Source organism: Moschus berezovskii, chromosome 14 (genome assembly GCF_049115385.1).
Source record: "Moschus berezovskii isolate FMDL1 chromosome 14, NW_MosBer_1.0, whole genome shotgun sequence".
Lineage (NCBI taxonomy): Eukaryota > Metazoa > Chordata > Mammalia > Artiodactyla > Moschidae > Moschus > Moschus berezovskii.
The window spans coordinates 81,391,146-81,412,067 of NC_142473.1; the positions used below are offsets into that span (position 1 = coordinate 81,391,146).

Consider the following 20,922-nt stretch of genomic DNA (forward strand, 5'->3'; position numbering starts at 1 on the left):
TGAATTCTGGAAGTTCAGTTCAGTCACTCAGTTGTGTCCAACTCTTTGTGACCCCATGAACTGCAGCATGCCAGACCTCCCTATCCACCACCAACTCCTGGAGTTTACTCAAACTCATGTCCATTGAGTCGGTGATGCCATCCAACCATCTCATTCTCTGTCGTCCCCTTCTCCTCCCGCCTTCAGTCTTTCCCAGCATCAGGGTCTTCTGGTAGAGGAGGCAGCTTTTTTTTTCCCCAAGAGATACATGAGAAACAATTAAGGCCCTAAGATATAGGTGAGAAGAAGAAAAGATAAGTTAGGCAGATAATAAACTAAGAAATAAAATGCAGGTGTTTATATCCTGTGAAGGAAAGAAAGTGAAGTTGCTCAGTCCGTGTCCAACTCTGTGACCCCATGGACTGTAGCCTGCCAGGCTCCTCTGTTCATAACCTGTATCTTTATTTTAAAAGAGGTGGTGAGACCTAGTAGGAAGCAAGTCCATGACATGGAGAGCAAATTTACCAGCTGTGCGACCTTATGAAGCTGAGTTCTCTGAGACTTAGTCTCTTCACCTGTAAAATGGAATAGTCGCAACACCTGTCTCACAGGATTGCTGTGGGATAAAATTTGTTATTGTCCCGTCGCTCAGTGTCCAACTCTTTACAACCCCATGGACTGCAGCACACCAGGCTTCCCTGTCTCACTGTCTCCTGAAGTTTGCGCAAACTCATGTCCATCGAGTCGATGACACCATCTAACCATCTCTTCCTTTGTCCCCCCCTCCTCCTCCTGCCTTCAGTCTTTCCCAGCAACAGGGTCTTTTCCAGTGAGTCAGCTCTTTGTGTCAGGTGGCCAAAGGACTTTAGCTTCAGCATCAGTCCTTCCAATGAATATTCAGGGTTGATTTCCTTTAGAAATGACTGGTTTGATCTCCCTGCTGTCCAAGGAACTCTCAACATTTAATTAACATAAGTTAAATACCTTGTAACTCAGGGCTTCCCTCCTAGCTCAGTTGGTAAAGAATCTGCCTGCAATGCAGGAGACCCAGTTTGATTCCTGGTTTGGGATGATCCCTTGGAGAAGGAAATGGCAACCCACTCCAGTATTCTTGCCTGGAGAATCCCATGGACAGAGGAGCCTGTCAGGCTACTGTCCACGGGGTCTCAAAGAGTCGGATATGACCTAGCGACTAAACCACTACAGGTCCATCCAAATACCTTGGTAAGGTTCCTGCCATGAAGTAAGGACTCAGTAAGTACTGCCCATTCTCACTGCTATCATTATTACACCTGGAGACTAGATGTAGGAACCGTCTCTCTCTTCGGGGAGACCTGAAGCCGGGCCAGCTGCCTTGCACACTCCCAGGGCATCGTCCACATCATGGTATCTCTACAGCCTCTTCCCCAGAGGTGAAAAGTGCCTGCAGTCTCTGGAGCTGATCCAGTTGCCAGTCTGGGGACTCTGACCCAGTGAGGTGAAGAGAGAATTCGAAAAGTCCATGAACGAGCAAAATAAGTTGGTTTCTTGGGGGGTTTTGTTTGTTTGTTTAAGGAAAGATAGGGCCCAGTCAGAAACAGATTGGGGAGGAGGGTAGGAATTCCCTACCCTCTGGTGGTTAGGGGAAGTGGTGCACTTCCACTACAGGGGGAACAGGTTCCATCCCTGGTCAGAGAACTAAGATTCCCACGTGCCGCGTGGCTGGAAAAAAAGAGAAAAGAAACAGATTGGGGGCCCAGCTGCCCGTCAGTATATGAGTTTGCACCCTGCCTGGCACGAGGATGGAGCCCAGCAAGTGCTCATTTGCTTCTCTTCCTGTCCTCTGTCCAGCAAGGCCCTGAGCAGAGTATGAAGGGGCTTTTGGTCCGCTCCCTCTAGTGGTCACGGGGTATTCTTCCTGCGAGAAGCCGGGAGGGCGTCACCCTGTAAGCCTGGACAGCATGGAGGAGCAGGGGCCGCCCGACGTCACTGGAGGGGGCGTGTCCCTTGACCCCCTCAAGGGCAGACCCCAGGCTGTACCCCCGGCCCTCTGTGCCGCCTGTGCCCCAGGATGGAGGTGCCTGTGGCCTGTCTGGCCCTTGGTCGCCCATTAGATCTCGGGGCCACTTGCCAAGACCCTTTAAAGCTCTTGGCTGTTCTTTTTGCCTTTTCTGATCAGCTGTATTTATTCTGAACTAAATGGTCCTCGCTGCAGGATGAAAGGATTTACTGCTGAAGGATGTGAAAAGAAATCTTGGCCGCATTACAATTGCAGCCCCTCCTTGCCACCCCCATCCCCTGCCAGCCCACGTTCCATCCACTTGCTGGTGCCACAGAGACTGAAGGGGCAGCCTGCCCCCCCTCAGTTCAGTTTGGTGACAGAGCCCAGTTAACGAAGTGCGGTGACAGGGAGGAGCTTGTCTGCTGTCCCAAGGGAGACTGGCGCCCCAGGAACGGCTCACTGCAACACCCCTCCACCTCACGCGCGCGCACACACACACTCTCTTTCATATTGTCTCTGCGCCCCCCTCCAGGATTGTGCTCATGGACGACGCCATGGACTGCTTGATGTCTTTCTCAGATTTCCTGTTTGCCTTCCAGATCCAGTTTTACTACTCAGGTGAGTCTTCCGGGCCCCAGTGGCTCCTGTCGGGACCACAGCCGCCGTCCGCCCTGCGGCCGCGTGTCTGCGCCGCCTCCCCGCGGGCTGTGCCGTTCTGGCCGGTGGTCACACGACTCGGCCTGCAGGGCCGGCTCGCTCAGCCGCCTCACGACTCGGGAAGCCACGGGGCCTCCCGCCCGCAGGGACGCACATCAGCTTAAGCGACAACCACGGTCACGCCAGCCCCAGCACACGCTGCCACGGGACGGTCCCCAGCCCCGGGCACCTGCGTCCTCACCGCGGCCCAGAGGGGAGCTGAGCAGAGGGCCCGCCCCACCGCCCGCGCTCGGCCGCTCGGCCCGTCAGCCGCGTCGGAGGCCTCTCCCTGGGCCCCGACGCAGACGTGTGAGCTCACAGCTGCTCACCAGTGCATGCCAGTGCTCTCACACTGCCCCGGCCCCGCTGCACCCCGAAACCGCAGGTGGAGTGAGGATGGCTGGATGCCAGCGCACACCGGCTCACACACGGCAACATCGGATGGAATGCTGGGCCCTGAAACTGCCGACGGTGTCCATGGACAAACTTGTTTCCAACAGGCTCTTCCAGTAAACAGAGGGCGGCTGTCCTTGGAGCCTGCCCGGACCTTCCTGCCAGCGGGTGGCCCCAGCCTCACTCAGGCGCCACATCGTGTCCTCTTGAGGGCGGCCCAGGGCCCGGTCAGCAGGGGCCACAGCCTGGGGTCTGGCCCCCTGCTCTCAGCAGCTCCAGGCGTCCTTTTCCCATTTTTCTGAAGCTCAGGGCCCTGGAGAAGGAGCAGCCATGTGTGGAGGCCCTGTTCCCCGCACCGTGTGTCCGGGCTGTCTCCTCACAGCGCCCAGAACAGGGCAGCCATGGGGAGGTGGGCTGTCTGGGCTCACAGACGAGGGCTCGGGGACTAACACCTGAAAACTAGTTAAGCTGTTTAATAAATCAGCAGCTCGTAAACGTTCTCTCCCGCTGGGTATTTCCAACCTGCTTCCCTTAGTCAGAGAGGCAGGTGGCCTCACAAGAGGGGTTTGCCAGCAGGAATGTGTACCTGATCCCCTTTTACATTAAAAAAAAATACTTATAGCATTTTCTATGCACCAGGCACCGTGCTAGGTTCTGGGGGTGGGAACGGCTGACCCGGCATGATCCAGGCCTGTGGGCAGGATCTGCCATTCCAGCAAGGAGACAGAGTGAACCAGTCACAAAGAAAGCCCCGCGCTGGATAAGCGCCCCAGAGGAGTCCGGGATACCTGAAAGCATGTAATGGGGTCTCGCCTGGTCTAGGAAGAACTGCCAGAGGAGGGGACGTTCGAGCTGAGACACACACGAGTGTCATCTCTCACGAGCATGGGCCGTGAGGGCCCCTGCTCCCTGGATGCTGTGCGCTGAGGACTCACTGGGGAGCTGAGCTGACCCGCAGAGAGAAGGGGCCCTTGGTGGGGGGACCCAGGCTGTCCTCCCTGCATGACCCGCGCCCCTCCACCCGGTACGCAGAGTTCCTGGAGAGCGTGGCCGCCATCTATCAGGACCTGCTGTCGGGCAAGAACCCCAACACGGTGATCGTGCCCACGTCGTCCAGTGGGCAGCACCGCCAGCGGCCTTCCGTGGGCGAGGCGGGCGCGCTGGAGGGCGTGGAGGCCTCGCTGTTCTACCAGTGCCTGGAGAACCTGTGTGACCGGCACAAGTACAGGTGAGAGCCCGCCTCAGCCCCGGGGCCGTGGGCCGGCTGGGGCCCCGCAGGCTGTTGTGGCGGCCCGGGGCTCCTCGGCCCTTCATGGTCATCGTATTGAATATAAATCAGCGCCATTTGCCCCCAGTCCAGGCTGATGATTGGCAGGCTTCCCAGGTGGCTCACGGGGCCAGATTGCTTCCATTTGGGCAGGACCAGCTGTTAATGACCAGCTTGGGCTTCTTCTTCTTGCCAGGAGATAGATTGGTCTTGACTTTTTAGAGAGAAAGAAAAAAATATCCACCGTGCGCAGAATTCACCCTCCAGAAAAAGAGAGTAGCTGTCCTGTGTGGCACGAAGTCCCCTTGGGGACAGAGCAGCCAGCTTGTGTCTGCTCTGAGGGGAGGCATCGCCCAGCGCCCGTTCCCCATCCCCCGCCGCTGCCAGTGAAGCACCGATCGTGAACATGCCAGCCTTTCTGTCCACAGTCAAGGCCTTGCTCCAAGAGTTCTACCAGGCTCCCCAGGGCCTTAGGGTTCCCAGGGCAGACAGGTCCCTTGGTTTTAGCCCTCCTAAGGGCTTCCCAGGTGGCACTAGTGGTAAAGAATCTGCCTGCCAAGGCAGGAGACACAAGAGATGCAGGTTCGATCCCCAGGTTGGGAAGATCCCCTGGAGGAGGATATGGCAACCCACTCCAGTATTCCTGCCTGGAGAATCCCATGGACAGAGGAGCCTGGCAGGCTACAGTCCACGGGGTTCGGAGCCGAGTTAGCGGCAGAACACAGCCTCCTAAGCCTGAAGGTCTGGATGAAAAGATGGCGTCAGACTTAACTAGTGTTTGAATCTGTGTTCTCCCCTCTAGCTGCCCACCCCCGGCGCTGGTCAAAGAGGTCCTCAGCAACGTTCAGAGACTGACCTTCTACGGCTTCCTCATGGCCCTCTCAAAGCATCACGGGATCAACCAAGCCCTAGGTAAGCCGGAGCCAGCCACCTCCGCCCTGACAGCGGAAAGCCACATAGGAGCCGGAGTGTCGGTGGACAGAGTCCCCACAAGGGAGGCAGCTTCACTTTGATTTCTCAGGGCCGGACTCTGAGGCCTCCCCAACCCGGGTCCTGCCCAGACACGAAGCAGTCTCCCGGGGCAGAGGCGTGCCCAGCACCCCTGCCCCCCCACGTAGGCTCCCCGGCTCTGCTGTGGGCACTGGCCTGCAGGCTGGACAGACACAGGCTATTTAATCAGTGGCTCCGGAGCTTATGTATCAGAGAGACCTGAAGTCCACTTGTCAGCAGGGCAAAGGTGTCTTGGGAGACCTTATTTCCCCATCTGGAAAAAAGAATCTTACTAGTCTGAAAGGGAGTGGGGAAAAAAGGGCGATGGTGCGTGGAGGCCGGCTCGGCCCAGGTGTCCCGGCCGTCGTTTCCTGCCCGCTGGGCCGCCTCCCCCTCCCGGGGCGGGGCCGCCGGGCGACGTCACCACCCACAGAGCTTGAGAGGGCTCTTCTTCTATCCTTTAAACAAGAAAGAGCGCGTCCAGCCGCTCTTCTTTACCTTTTGTTTCTGGCTGTCCTGGGCCTTTGTCTGCATGCAGTCCTTCTCCGGCTGTGGCGCACGGGCTGCTCTTCGCGGGGGCTTCTCCTGTTGCGGCATGCCAGCTCTAGGGCAGGTGGCCTTCAGTGGGTGTGGAGCGTGGACCTCAGTGACCCGACCAGCCAGGGAGCTCACGTCCCCTGCAGCGCTGGGCCAGTGGGGGATGGAGAGCAGCTTAGGCCCTCTGTCCTCACCTGCGTCTCCCTTGTATGGAAAAGAGGCCTGAGCTGCCCCAGGGGCAGCCAGTTGTGGAGGGGGCTGTCCTGTTCCCTTAGTCCTCAAGGCAACACACACACACACACACACACACACACACGTCCTGTTCCCTTAGTCCTCAAGGCAACACACACACACACACACACACACACACACACACACGTCCTGTTCCCTTAGTCCTCAAGGCAACACACACACACACACACACACACACACGTCCTGTTCCCTTAGTCCTCAAGGCAACACACACACACACACACACACACACACACACGTCCTGTTCCCTTAGTCCTCAAGGCAACACACACACACACACACACACACACACACGTCCTGTTCCCTTAGTCCTCAAGGCAACACACACACACACACACACACACACACGTCCTGTTCCCTTAGTCCTCAAGGCAACACACACACACACACACACACACACACACACGTCCTGTTCCCTTAGTCCTCAAGGCAACACACAGACACACACACACACACACACTCCATCAAACACAGTGTGATCACCACTAACTTAGAACCAAAGGGGCCAGGAAGCATCATCTGAAAAGGTCAGGAACTGAAGTAGAGCCAGGTGGACAATTTTAAGACAGGTTTTCCGGGGACCGGCACTGTTAACTAGCTTCTGACCAGGAGTGCGGCTCTTTTCTCGTGTGCTGGTAAGAATCCTTCCATCTGCAGACTCCAGCTCTACCTTCCCTCCCACTGTTGACAGCCCCAGGGGGCACCCTGGGCCCCTCCTCTCGCCTCTCCCGATATCTGAGAGTGAGTGCCCTTGGTTTGCAGCCGAGGAAACCTGAGTGATCTGGCAGAGAAGGGACAGCGCCCCTCCTGGCGGCTTGCGGACGGGCGAGGAGAGCTGGGTCTCGTCCTGACCCCGCCTTCCCTTCTCACCCTGGGACCCTCCCGGAGGAGCTGAGACAACATTTTTGACCATTCTGTCTCCAAAGTGGGATCCCCCTGATTTGGAGGCACAGAACTAGGTAATTTCTGGCCTTTGGGGCCATGTCCTGTGTCTCTGGCTCCTTTTCAGCTCAGTACCTGGAGCCTCAGGAAAGGACTAAACCGTCAGCACCAGCTCATGCATGAGTGCTAAGTCACTTCAGCCGTATCTAACTCTTTGTGGCCCCATGGCTCGCCAGGGTCCTCAGTTCAAGGGATTCTCCAGGCAAGAACACTGGAGTAGGTTACCATTTCCTGCTCCAGGGGATCTTGCTGACCCAGAGATCAAACCCATGTCTGGCTCGTCTCCAGCACTGGCAGGCGAGTTCTTTTCCAGTAGCACCACCGCGCAACATACCATCTAGTCTTGGAAGAGCATTCTGTTTGTGCAGTGACGTTGAGTTTTGGGGCTGTCTTGTAGTTAACGATCGGGGAGGGTAGGCAGGGGGGTTCACTAAATTTCTCCAGCAGCACCTAGGGCTTACTGCCCCCAGAGCAGATCTCTTAAACTTCTGTTCCTTGAATCTTCTAGATCAGCTCTACCAGGGTCGACATTGTAGGCAAACATGACGATGAGAGGCACAGAGGCAGGGGACTGTCTGGCTGAAGCCTGGGTGAAGGACCCTTGGATAAGTTCTGTGCCCCCAATTACTCCCTAGGAGCCTTGCCCGACAAAGGGGACCTGATGCACGACCCAGCCATGGACGAGGAACTGGAGCGGCTGTAAGTGTCGGGTGGGAAGACGCGGCCCCCCATGGGCACCGAGCCTGTCAGATCAGAGCCCGGCACGGCCCACAGAACATTTGTCCCTCGGCCAGGGAAGGGCTGGGGGCCGGCGGAGGCCGGAGGCAGCCTCTCTCTGAATCCTTTGGGGAGGCAGCCCGCAGTCTCGCTCACACGCGAGTGAGTGAAGGGGTCCTGGTCTCTGGACAGGAGGCACCTCGCTCCCTCTGGGCATCTCCCCTTCTTCAGGCTGGTGCAGATCCCAGGCCTGGTCACCTCGGGCACTGCCAGTCCGGAGGCCAGCTGCCTGCCTCCCCGGACCCCTCCCCGGGTTGGGTCCCCCTGGAGACCCCTCCATCACGCCCGCAAAGTGGATGCAGAGAGCGATGGCTCCACTGAAGAGACAGATGAGTCTGAGACTTGAGGAGCCCGAGGGGCCCCGTCCACAGCAGAGCCCAGCCCTGGGTCCAGTTCCCAGCTCCCCACCCACTCTCCTCCCGACCCCTCCTCCAACCCCTGGGGCTCCAGGCATCTCTTCTCCTACTCCCCGGGCCGAGCTGGGCTGCCCTCCACTGGTGAAAAGGCCGTGACAATCCCAGCCCAGAGACCTGCCAGAGAGGTGCTGATGATCAGCCAAGCCGAGCAGTGACCCTAGAAAGTTAACAGCCAACTTTCTCCGTCAGTCAGCCTTTCACCAGGCCCCAAGCTGACGGTGGATTGAGCTGAGGCCACGGGAAGGGTGACTTGGTTTTACCCTTTTGCTGACCATCCCTGTCTCCTCACAGCAATTCCAGGAACCATGCAGGGCCCTGCATGGTCAAGGGTGACACCCAGTGATGCAGGTATTAGGAGGTTATAGCCATGGTAGCCTTCTGATGGAGGAATAGCCACTACCCATAAGGTGAAGGGTGGACAAAAAGAAATTCCAGTTTCAGAAACCATTTCAAGTCTCCTCTGTCTAATAGTTAAATATGTGAAATGAATAAAGTCCCTTGTGTCTGATAAGTGGTGAGTCTAAAGCCATGAGACAGGGGTGAAGGGAAGGGGCGAGTTTGAGATTTTGGTGCCAAGTTCCAGCTTTTTCTGGCAGGACTGGGAAGTTGGGGGACAGAGGACCACTCAACCTGGAGACCTGCCTCAGATCATGAGCAAAGAGGGACTCACCACCTGCACATGACCTCTGCCTTTCAAGGGAAAGGCGGTCACAGTTGGACAGAGCTTTCAGCACAAGCTCAGATGGTTCAAGGCCAAGTGCCCATAACTTGAGAGACTGGCCACAAGGGCTTGCCATCACATATTCATTAAACATTTTCTAAGCACCTGCTCAGGGTTAGGCCAGTAAGGGTGCAGCTGTGAGCAAGAAAGGCAGAGGAGTGCCAGCTTCCAGCCAAAGCTGGACAGCAAGATGGATGGTCTGCAACTTCCAGAAAGTGAAACCCACCCCAGGACCCAAGCAGAGCAGGCTTCCTCCTCTGCGGATGCTAGACACCCACATTTTCCTTGGCTCATCCCTGCCCAGACCCACACCCCCTGGAGTTACAGGACTGGCTCCCAGAGCTCTGCTGGGCAAGGCCACGTGGTGAGGGCTCAGCCATCTGCAGCCTCCAGCTGACTGGGAGCCACTCAAAGCCCCTGTGCCTCAGTCACCTGGGGGGCTTGTGTACAAGGCCCGTGACCAGACCCCTGTAGCCCGGGGGCGGGGCGCAGGAATCGTCATTAACGCCTCCCGGGGATTCCGAAACTGCTGCTACTGCAGTTGGGACGTCACTGGCTTAGAGCCCCACGGCTCCGTCCACCCATCCGCTCCGATCACCCATTCCCCAGACCAGTGGTTTGTCCACCCGCCAAAGGTGGCCAGAGATGCTCCAGGAGTCCCGTTTGGGGGACAGGGCTGCCAGGCCACGGGTTTACACGCACACACCTTCCTAGGGTTCCATTAAGGTTTTTTCTAACTCCCCCAACACACACACACTGACACACACTCTGCTCTCTCCCACACCCACCCCTGAGACACCCGCCCCCAGCCAAGCCTACTGCTGGGCCAGCGGCAGGGCTGCGGAGGCCGCCCGCCCGCGCACAGCTCTCGGGGTGCCACGAAGGGCCAACTAACACCAGCTCTTTCCCCCGCGTGCAACAGGGTGCTGAGGTGGAGGCCGCACCGGAGCTCGCGGCAGCACAGGGCCAAGGAGCCAGGGGCCTTTGGCTGTCAGAGGAGAGACAAGCTGGAGGCCCCGCAGACAGTGCCCCCCACTTCGGCACCAACGCCCTGCCTGTATCAGTGGGAGCCCAGAGAGTGAGGCCAGGGGCCTGCGCGGGGCAGGGAGGCAGGATCCAGAGAGGACACTCCTCCACTCAGACCAGAAGAGGCCCAGGGCCCCGTCGGGGCTTTATTCAACACCTTTGTTTCAATACAGTCCAGAAAGAAAGTCACGTCCCTTTGGGGAGGGGTGCTGGGAACAGCAGTCTGCGGTGCTCGGGAGCCCAGCCCCCGTCATGGTGGGGGGACCCTGGCTGCTGGTGGCAGGGGCAGGTGGCACCAAGGATGGCACAGTGCGTGGCCCAGGGCCGAGACCTGCCACTTTGTAGGTGTCGTGAGCTCTCCATGTGGGGTGCTGCCCAGGGTCCCGAGGCCAACACGGTGCAGAGGAGGGAAGCCGAGCTGCTTCCGTCCCACACATCCTCTGCTTCCTCGGCCAGCACTACGCTCAAGGCACCCAGAGTAGAGCCCCGGGCAGAGCAGACCCACCACGGCCACCAAGCAGGGGAAGAAGGGACAGAGTCTCGGAGGGACTGCGGTCCACCACGGATGGCGTGGAAGGACTCCCACACGCCCCGGAGGAGGAGTCCTCCGAGCAATCGCTGGAGGTCGGCAAGACAGGAGAAGATCACTCGGGCCTCTAGTCTGATCCCAAATGGAAGCTTTAGGTACCAGGTCACGTTTCCAGCCCTTCACCAGGCCCAGACGGAGGTCCGTCCCCTCCCCTGCCCTCTCCTGGTGCTGGAAGAGCCCACAGGAGAAACAGCAGCACATCCACAGCCTCCCTCCCTGGGGACTGATCCACAGCAGAACTCTGCAGACCTCCCTGCCGCTTCAGAGCCAGGAGCCAACCCCGGGACCACCTGGAAGGATCCTAGAGCCGGCAAAACAGCCTTACACCTTTTACTCCCCCTCCTCGGGGAAGGCCTGGACCCAGAAGCAGCCATCCTGAGGGAATGCCCTCCCCTCATCCCCAGGGTGGCAGCCCCGGGAACAGCAGCATGGGGGCAGGGCTGGAAGCATGGAGCACGGAGGGCGGGGTGTGGGGGAGGGCCAGGGGCCGGCACTGCCCCCCCTCACCCACGCTTCTCACAGCCACCCCACACACACCACAGGCATAAAGTAACAATTCCACCCCAGCTTCCACAAGGCAAGCATCCCAGGCGGAGGAATCATGAGGTTTCTGCTACTGCCACCACCCACAGTCTGAGACACGGAGCCTGGGTCAGTAGGAACCGTAGCGATCCTGGGTACGATGGAAAGAAAAAATCCAAGTCAGGGCCTCTACCCTGCAGCAGCTTCCCAGCAAGCACACCCTCCCCCAACACACCCCAAGGGACTGGGGGGCTGCACGGAGGGGTGAGTGAGGGAATCAAGCACCCGACTGACCCGGGCAGAGACTGTCTCCTATTTACTGTAACCCAGGAAAGGGGGTGTGGTCAGACCCCCGGGGGGACGCCCTGCCTGATCTCACAGAAGCTGGAGAGGGAGGAGAAACAGCACTGCGGACTAGCGTGGGGGAAGATCATTGTAGACACCACACCATCTCAGGGCGAGGCCCAGCCCCGGGGCCCAGAGGAAGGAAGCTGGCCTCCAGGAAGAGAAAAGGTGCCCTCTCGGGCTGAGGTCCTGCAGCTGAGTCTGGACGTGGTGGAGGAGGCCACCTTCTCAGCACTACCCTCCAATCTCCTCCCACCCCAGATCATGCGGTCCAGACTCACCTGCAAAGAATTCATCACGCCATTGGCCAGCACGGCCATCTTCCCGGCCACAGACTTGACACCCTGCTTAAACTGGGTGATGTCAGCTGTGGGCAGAACATTCCCCAGAGACACGCTGCCTGTAAGAGAAGGGAAGGGGTGACCCAGCGCGCACAGGAAGCCCTTCCCAGCCCCCAGGGCCCTCCCACTCAGCTGACAGGCCCTCCTGGGGCCCGCCCCGGTCCCGGGCCCACCTGCTCCGTGCGCTCCATCCACGTCCCCGAAGAGGTCTGACGAGCTGATGGCGCTGCTGCCCGAGAGCTGCTGGAGCCGGGACCTGGCTTCACACTGTGGCGGGGAAAAGGTGAGGTCTGCGGCTCTCTGCGCCACTGGCCCCGAGATTCACGTGGGCCAAGCCCCCTGGGTGCCAAAGCCCAAACAGCAGGGCACAGGCCACTTCTGCCTGCTGCCTCCGACTCACCTCAGTATCCACCTCCCGTCCGAAGAACATGTCGGAGGAGATGGCTTTGGCTCCTGCAAATTTCTGGCGTGCTTCGCTCGACTCCAGGCCCAAGCTCCGGCTCTCCACTTCCCTCCGGTTGGTGACTCTGAGGGGTGGATACGGGACAACGGCTCTGACTCTCCCCTCTGCCTCCAGGGAAGTGTCCCTAGAGCACTGATACCCTGTGACTACCCGAGGCCTCCCAGGGGTGCTCCCCAGAGTCTCACCTGACTGCAGCTCTACACCTGGGGCCCTCTCTCTCCTCCACACTGCAGCCACGACACAGAGAACTTCTGTTCCCTTCACTAGGCAGCATGGAACAGGGTTTGGAGGGGCCCAGGCTTCTGCCCCAAACCACGAGGATGATCCAGTTCTCAGTCTGCCCGGATTTATGCCTCCCCTCTTGGTGTAATCACCAGTATCACCCTTTAACTCTCAAAAGCACCTCAGTCTGGCTGAAGAGGCATAAGGCCGCTGCTACCGAGCCCTGACACACAGACACTGAGCTCGGTGTCCTGTCAGTCTCATTTAACTCCAGGGTGGCCCTGTGAAGTTATTATATCCCTATTTTACTAATGGATTATCTGCAGATATTTATCAGTTAAGCATTACCCAGATCGACACAAAATGTGCTTTTAAAAAATTCCTAGATGAGGGCCAGAGACACATAACTGTCGGGAGGTCGGGAACCGAAGCATAAAATCAGGCCCCCCTAGCAGAAATGGGCCTCAAGCACAGCAGGCTCGTTAGGCCTTCTGAGACACAAGAGCACAGCTCAAACCCAGGCCTGCTTCCTGCACTCTCCAGTTTGATAGCCACTAGCGGCTATCCAAATTTATTTAAATTAAGTTAAAAACTTGGTTCCTCCATTAACACTGGACACTCCTGAAGGGCTCAGGAGCTGCATGCGCTGTGGCCACCACACCAGCAGGAAAGCTGCAGAGCACAGCTACCAGCAGGGGGCGTCCTAGGGGATGGTCCTCCACCTTTCCGAAACGGGCCGGATGCTGGAGACGGTCACTTCCGGCTCCTTCTCCTCCATCCTGTCCATACCCCAGGCAGCATCTGTATCCCAGTGGGAACCGAAACTCTCCCCCAAGGAGAAAGGGTTGTCCTTGTACCTAGGGAGACAGTAGAGGGGCTCAGAGAAGCTGGGTGAGGAGCACAGCAGCCAAGCCTGCACCCCAACAACAGCCTTACTTTGGAGGCCCAGAGGCGAAGGTACCAACGTCGTCAAATAAGTCCAGCTGCGAGCGGGAGGACTTGGCACTCACTGGGGTTTCCTGCTCGATCACCTGCATCTCGGACAGCACAGAGTGGGAGACGGAGCTGCAGAGACAAGCAGGGCCGGGGCGAGATGGGGTGGGCATCCGTGTCGCCACACAAAAGAAGAGGCCCAGCTGCAGGCAGAAACCCGCTTCTCCCTCACTGAGCATCACCCAGACCCTTCTTCCCCTCCCTGCGCCCAGGGCTGGGCGAGGCCCAGCAGGGAGTGCTAGACCCTGTGCTGAACTGGAGCGCACCTCCCCTGTCAACCTATCAGCTTCGTCTTCTCAAAGCAGGGTTTCCCTGGCCAATGACTGTTTGCCTAATCTCAGTGAGCCTACGCACCAAACAATAGTGCTTTCTGTCCTCAGCTTGCTATGCCATGAGCCACCTCCTTCACCATGAGGGACACAGACAAACGAAAAGGAAAAGATGGAAAATGCCCCAGAACCAGTGAAATGAGTCTAACGGCATCACAGGGTGAGTTCTTAATTAGCCCATCCTTTTTTTGTTTTTTTTTAAGAACAAAAGCATTTCAAAGTAGAGTCTGGCCTTAGGCACTAAAACCCAAGTCTGCCCTTCGGTCTCCTAAGGAGAAGACTGTGAACCTGGCAGGGAGCTCAGACTCTGATGCCTCTCTTCCCTGCTGCGCTAAAACTCCACAGCGGCGTTTTAAGGAGTAGTTTCACTGAAATAAATTCATTAAGATCTACAGCTTTTGGCTGGCAGAACTCCACGGAGTGGCTATTTTGCAACAGAGTTTTACACAGGGTAGGCTAGGTTTAAATAAGATTCTACTGCATACAAAAAATAAATTACGTATACCCTTTAACCCAGTAATTCTTGGACCAAAACAGGGATGAGGAAGAGACGCAATCTGGAATAAAATTCTGTTTCCCTGATTAGCTGTGGGTCACTCTAGTAGGACCCAGACTGAAAAGGAATAACTGAAAGCTAACTCACCACACCCTGAAAGACTAAGCAGAAGTACCCAGCTTTCTCTTTCGCCTGAGGAACACAGTATAATGGCTACAGATGCTGAGTATGAAAGAGCTCTATGTTCAAAAGCTAGTTGGACCAATTACTAGTATTTTGGGCTTCAGGCAAGTTGCTTAACTGCTCTGAGTCTCAATTTTCTCATTTGTAAAAAGGGATAATAATACCTCCTGCACAGGACTGCTGTGTTTAAGTAAATAAAGCCACTGGCGAAGCTCACACCCTGTGGAGAGGAGCAGCCACTACTTAGCACAGGCCCCCTGGAGCCAGGGTTTCTCATTCTGGCACTGCCAGATATTCCGATCTTTAAGAGAGATAAAAAAATCTAGTATCACTGAAATCTCCAAAGGCTAACTCTCCGTGTAAAGCAAACAAAACGCCTAAGAGAACTGGTGAGCAGCTCTTGTTTTTGTTTAAGAAAACCACAGCAACCTAAACCCAGTGGTCCTGAAACAGGAAGGGTACCACCCAACCAAGGGCATCTGAGAGTCTGGGAATATTTCCACGTGTTATGGGAGCTGTCAGCACTAACGGCCTTTAGAGGACAGGGGTCAGAAGACTGAGAGCCCTGCGATTCCTGGGAAGATCCTGAGAAATAAAGAACTGTGCCATCCTAAGAGCTGTTAGCGCCCTCACGAAGAAACACAATCCTGGTCTCTCAGACGTTCGAAAGAGCACCTGATCCTGTGTTTTGACTCATTCAACAAATACTTGGCGAGCACAAACCTACTACATGCCAAGCACTATACTAGGCACTTGAAGACAATAAGCAAGGCCATCTATTCAGCCTCAGAGGAAGACTGAGCTAAGAATACTAGGAAGAACCTCCAGGGCTTCCCAGGAGAACAACGGCATTTCCCTGCCGCACCCCAAAGCTGAGCCTCACCTTCGGGACACCAGTCCCATGCCCAACCTCTCGGCCTGCTCTCGCTTCTTCCCTTCCAGGGTCTGTAGCTTCTTCTCCTCCTTCTTACGGTCAATCTGGAGCTCCTGGTAGGCCAGACGCATGGAGGCAACCCTTCGAGGTAACAAACGTGTCAGAGTTTGTTCTGCCTGCCCGCCCAACCCCATGCAAGCCGGGGCCTCTCTGGCAGACACGCACATGGACTCCTCGGCCTGCTTCTTGGCATCAGCCACCTGCTGCTCACGGAGCTTCTCTGCCACCTGGGCCTGCCGCTCAATCTCGCTGAAACTCTGGCTGCTCACCTTCTGGGCCCCTAGGCCCTTCTTGGCACCCAGCTGGGAAGAAAATCATGTGATGAGAGCTTTGCCAACCACAATGTCCTCTGTCTCTCCTCCCCTCCCTGGCATGGAGGGGACACCCCCAAGGAAAGGGCTCCTTCTTAGTTTAGTGTTTAAAAAAAAAAAAAAACAGGAGGTCATCTGCACAGAGAGGGAGAAGAGTGGTTCTGCTGGAGGCGGGGATGAGGCAGCCCACACAAGCCCAGCAGAGGTCTGAGGCTGCCAGGCCCAGGGTGAGCGAGCACTTAGGCACACAGTCTCGCTGACTCCTCTAGGAGCCCTTAAAGACAGGCCTCTTGACAGCCCTTTCACAGCTGAGCTGCAGAGCAGCTATGCACCTTTACCAAAGTCATACAGTGCTCTCCCAAAGTGGTCGGGTCTGACCCCAGCCCCTAACCACCCTGCCATACTGCCTCTCCCCACCTACCCCCTTCTTCGCTGTTGCTGGCTTCTTCTTGCCAATGAGGGAGGTTTTCGGTTCTGTGTGAGGAAGAGGGTGGGGCATGAGCCGAGACAAACGGACATCGGAGGCGGCAGCTCGGTCCACACCATGCAGCTTCCTGGCAAGGGCTTCTATGAAGAACAGCTTCAGGCAGAGAAACGCAGAGCTGCCACCACCAGCTCCAACCAACGGTGCCAGGACGTCCAAGCCAAGATGGACACGGTTAGGGGCGGTCACTGACTCCGAGCACACAGACGTGAGAGCCCAGACCTGAAGCACCAGAGACAAAGGCCCTGACCCAACACAAGACTGCCAGGCCAGGGCGGCGCCACACACAGCCTCCGGCATGCAAGGGGCTCCCGAAGCAGTGGGCGGTTACCTCTGGCAGGAAGAACCCCTTTAGGTGACAGATACATGGACTCTGGAGAGAAACAGATTCGTGGCTCACAGTGGGCCCTACCCCAGAGCCTCCATACAGCTCCCAAGCTGAGGCCTCTACAGAGCCTCACTCCAGACCAGGCCACACCAGCTTTCTCACAGGGTCATGACGGTCACTCTGCTGGTTTCCAGTCCCAACCCCCAAAGGTCAACAAAACAAACCAGGGAAGCAAATGGATTGTTCAGCCTGAATTAAATCTGAAGGACATCAAGAAGAACAGAAAAGAGCTGAAAGGCCAGGAACTGGCTGAGAAAGGACATCGTCACCTCTAGCCATTAACAGCTCAGAGCTGTCCCCCTCTATCATGAAATGGACCAGACAAGCCGATCCTGCATCAGCCCCCAGGGCTAGGTGTCCAGCCTCATACCGGCCAGACCCAGGCCCACACTCTGAGGCAGACCCCAGGCCTGGGACACCAGCCGCCAAAGGCCTGCTGAAGTTCCTTCGGTCAATGTTGCGGCCACAGCTTCAATCTCAGGCCCCACTCCAGAGAGACAAAAAGTTCGGTCTCCTCGGACCGCAGTCCACACAGGCAGCAGCAGATCTGAAAAGAACCCCCGCAGCCCACCCTCTCCCAAGGCACCCCACTCCTGCCAGCTGGTATACTGACCCAGAGAGGCTTTGGGTGAGGTGCCAAGCAGGTCCATGTTGGGGCCATGCTCCGGCTCTGTGGATGCAATGGTGGGAATTAGGTGTGACACTCAAAACTTACTATGAGCTGCCCTTAAAAAGTGACGGGGTAAGAGCAGAAGCTCAGCTTTCTTCAGCTGCTTTCCTCATCTTTCTGAGGCCACCAAACAGAGAAGGAATTCCTATCACTTTCCCTAGGGGACTTAAGTGACTCCCAGCCCACCCAGAGATACAGAAGACTCCTCGCTTCCATTCCCTTGGTCAGGTGTCCCACTCCTCTGCCCCAAGCCCTTTGCCAAGACCAGGGTACATGGCTGGAACATAGGCTGAACTCACGTGCCAGGCCACTGCTCTCTGCAGACAGGGCTGTCTGCTGGGTCTCTGATGGGTCAGTAGCTGGTGCATTCCAGGCAGGGGGCTGAAAGAACCAGATGACAGAAGCCTCAATGAGCCATTCCCGCTGGCAAAGAGCGCCAAGTACCTTGGGGGTATAAGGCCCTACTCCACGCCCATGAGGAAAGGAGATTGAAGGTTAGCAAGTAAAATTATAGTTGCTATTCACTATGGAAGGCTTCCACAGAGGCTCAGACATTAAAGAAACCGCCTGCAATGTGGGAGACCTGGCTGTGATCCCTGGGTTGGGACGATCCCCAGAGGAGGACATGGCAACCCACTCCATTATTCTTGCCTGGAGAATCCCCATAGACACAGGAGCCTGGCGGGGGCTACAGTCCTTGGGGTTCCAAAGAGTTGGACATGACTGAGCGACTAAGCACAATGGAAGAAAACAAGACGAAACTACAGCCATCACCCCCTCTTCGCTACTTACTTACACCCAGAACCCATTCCCCTAATTGAATAACAACCAACAAGGGCACTCACCACGTGCCAGGTACAAGTCTAAGGGCTTTTCACATACAAATACGTTTAATTATCACAACAGACCTATAAGATAAATAGTTCTCCATCTTAGAGACTGAAGTTTTAACACGTTAGGTATCTTACCTCACACTAGAAAGGCTAAGCAGAGGAGCAGGGATCCAAACAGAGAGTCTGACTTGAGCACCCAGCACCAACAGAGGGAACCCTCTGGGGGTGGGTTGCTTGGGAGGGAATCCTTTCTCATAAGTGAAGAATCCAAGAAAAGTTATTTGGGTTCCTAATATCTCTTGAGCCTTCAAGAATCTTCTTATCCTAACACCCCAGTTTATAGGATTCTGTTCCTAAGGAGGGCCACACTGCATCCCTATTCATGGAAGGAGGAAAAAGGCAGCTTTACCCAGCAGTGGGCCCCACACATTCCCCGTAGGGGATATCACACCAAGGTGAACAGGATCCATGCCCATGACTGTGGGCCTTGGCCTCAGTAAGTAAACCACCTGTCAGGAACAACAGTGGGAAACATTCCTGTGGGCACTCACTTGAGTATGTTCCAAGAAGAAATCGGACTCCTCCTTCTCTGGGGAGTGACTGGGAGCAGTACTCACACTGTCTATCCAAAGCTGGAAAGGAGAAGACACCACTGAAACACAGGACTCTGAATATGACCAGTCCCCCCACAACCCCAGTCCCAGGGAAGAGGCACTCACATCAGTGCCATGCCGAGCCAGGGCCGCACTCCCCAGCTGCTGGATCTTCTCTCGGTACATCTGGGCAGCTCGACTATTATACTTGGTGTTGGCATCATTGGCTGTGCATCCATGTTGGCGGAAGAAGGCTGTCTGGTGAGCAAAGAAGTGAGAACATGCTACATGCGGTTTTTCCCAGAGCAAAAGAGGCGCCCCCGCCAACACACACACACAACAGCCCTGTCATTACTCAGGGTGACACACACTACTGACACCAGCAGTTTTTCCAAAGTTCCTCAGAAACTCTTGCAAAATGACACAGCCACCCATCCTCCAGGATGAACGTCTGAAGCCCAACCCTCACGTCACTCTGCCTAAGAACAGCACGATACACCCACTCTGCCCATCGTTCCTCCAGGCCGACAAGACTCGGTCGACAAGACCCAGTCAACCACGGAGGCCCCAACTCCACTGGCATTTCCCCAAGAATGTCTGTCCCGGTTAGTTGGAATCCAGAGCCCCTTTGAGAAGAACAATGACAAATGCCCAAGTTTAGAAAACAGCATACAGTGCTGCCATAGACCAGAGAATCCTCTGAACAGAGAAACTGAGAGGGCCTCCAAGAAGTCACTGAGAAGTCAGTACCCAGACAGACGAATGGGGGCAGGAGGATGGTAAGGAGGAACTTTACCGCACTGGCATTTCCGCCGACCTGCATACACCTCAGCTGGAACCAGTTCCACTTGGAATCCAACTCTGTGGACCTGTGTGCAAGGGCTGTGTGTCACCTACCAGCAGGTTCCAGGAGACGCTTCCCTGAGCGACCCACACCTGTCATTTGGCCTCGGGTTGCAGTAGGCACCCAAAAACATTCACCAGCCAGCACCCTGTTTCCTCCACGCTACCCCATCCGGGAGAGCTCTGCTCTACCCTCATTTAGTCAAAAGGGTACTAATTATTTTCCAGATGCGAAAGGAAAAGGAAGCTTGGACTCGGCCTTCCTCTTAAAGACAACCAGAGTCTCGCTCCAGCGTATCGCCAACTAGATCAATGCAGGTAACTCTCCCCCTGAAACTAACATTTCGAGGGTCGAGCATGACTACCAGGAAAGAGTTCTGACCCAGACGCGGAGACGAACCGCCAGTGTAACAAGAGGCCCACACCGGCGGTTCCCTCCCGTCAGAGTATGGCGAACGCCAAACTCAGGGCGGTCCAAGTCCAGGCAGCCCACTTCAGTCCCGGCCGGCCGCGAGGGGACCCCACCTGATGAAGCTGAGATGGACGCCCAGGGAGCGATGCACCCCGGAGCAGTCAATGCACAGAAAAACACCGTACGTGATGCTGGCCCAACTCGGATTCTTGGCGCCACAGTCGAAGCAGGCCTGGGCAGAGAAGGAGATGAGCGAACGGTCAGGGGCCTCGAGTCGAGGCCGGGCGCTGACAACCCAGGAAGAGAAGCCCGCGCCGGCCCCCTCCCGTCCCTCAGACGCCACGGCAGCCGGGAGAGACCGCCTCGGCCCGCCCCGGGCCCCGCACGCCTCCCTCTTCCGCACCTTGTTGGTCGGAATTGCGCGAAGTCTCTTAAAAAGCGTCTGGACCTCGGTCTTGCTCGGCTCGGCCGCCATTTTCTCTCCTTCCCAGAACAGCAGCGCGACCAACGGGTCCCGCCAGGGGCCAATCCGCGGCCGCCCAGGCGGGTCAGCCGGCGGGCCTCAGCAGAGGCCGGCCCGCCGAGGGGCGGGGCGACCGGCCCGACGCCGACCAACGGGCGAGCGGCCGGCGGGGCGGGCGCCGTGACGTCAGGGGCCCGGCTCCACGCGCGCGCGCCCGAGCCCCTGCCGCGCCGCGCCGGGGCCAATCCGCGGGCGGGGTGGGGCGACGGCTCGCCCACAGGCCCGAACCGCGCCGCCCGCGCGCGCCCCGCCCCCAGGGGGCGGGGCCACCCCCAGAAGCGTGTGCGCTGCGCGGCTCGGCCCTCGGCCTGGGTTCGGGCCAGTTCCCTAGCGGTGAGTAATGATTAACAGCCCCTAGCAAACGCGGTGCCGCCGGCCTGGATGGGAAGATCAACTGGCCGGGCCCCCGCTCCGCTCAGAGCTCAGCTCCCGACCTCCACGCATCCTCGGATGGCTCGCACCAAGTCTTAT

General features: G+C 57.1%; 2 protein-coding genes across 6 annotated transcripts in view; one reads left to right on the plus strand and one right to left on the minus strand.

Moving 5' to 3' along the window:
* Nucleotides 1–10,061, plus strand: part of CSTPP1 (centriolar satellite-associated tubulin polyglutamylase complex regulator 1) — a 202,451-nt gene extending 192,390 nt beyond the window's left edge. The window contains exons 5-9 of one of the 3 annotated variants that reach the window (XM_055423987.2): nucleotides 2,493–2,578; nucleotides 4,082–4,277; nucleotides 5,119–5,228; nucleotides 7,673–7,736; nucleotides 9,874–10,061. In XM_055423987.2, the coding sequence (XP_055279962.2) occupies nucleotides 2,493–2,578; nucleotides 4,082–4,277; nucleotides 5,119–5,228; nucleotides 7,673–7,736; nucleotides 9,874–10,033 (616 nt within the window). In that variant the 3' untranslated portion in view covers nucleotides 10,034–10,061. The other 2 variants (XM_055423986.2, XM_055423988.2) reach the window with 2 other exon arrangements.
* Nucleotides 10,062–10,083: 22 nt separating this feature from the next.
* Nucleotides 10,084–20,490, minus strand: ARFGAP2 (ARF GTPase activating protein 2). Of its 3 annotated transcripts, XM_055423984.2 has the most exons (17): nucleotides 20,332–20,490; nucleotides 20,042–20,160; nucleotides 19,470–19,542; nucleotides 18,800–18,931; nucleotides 18,632–18,712; nucleotides 17,547–17,628; nucleotides 17,191–17,247; nucleotides 16,521–16,562; nucleotides 16,127–16,179; nucleotides 15,560–15,696; nucleotides 15,344–15,475; nucleotides 13,396–13,524; nucleotides 13,182–13,316; nucleotides 12,175–12,301; nucleotides 11,948–12,041; nucleotides 11,715–11,833; nucleotides 10,084–11,239 (listed from the first exon to the last, which is right to left on the minus strand). In XM_055423984.2, exons 1-17 carry the CDS (start codon nucleotides 20,401–20,403, stop codon nucleotides 11,219–11,221), a joined length of 1,605 nt encoding a protein of 534 aa, XP_055279959.2. In that variant the 5' UTR covers nucleotides 20,404–20,490; the 3' UTR covers nucleotides 10,084–11,218. The 3 variants fall into 3 exon arrangements, with proteins under 3 accessions (XP_055279959.2, XP_055279960.2, XP_055279958.2); XM_055423985.2 differs by lacking the exon at nucleotides 16,521–16,562; XM_055423983.2 differs by lacking the exon at nucleotides 16,521–16,562 and having other exon boundaries at nucleotides 16,127–16,272.
* Nucleotides 20,491–20,922: the final 432 nt, after the last annotated feature.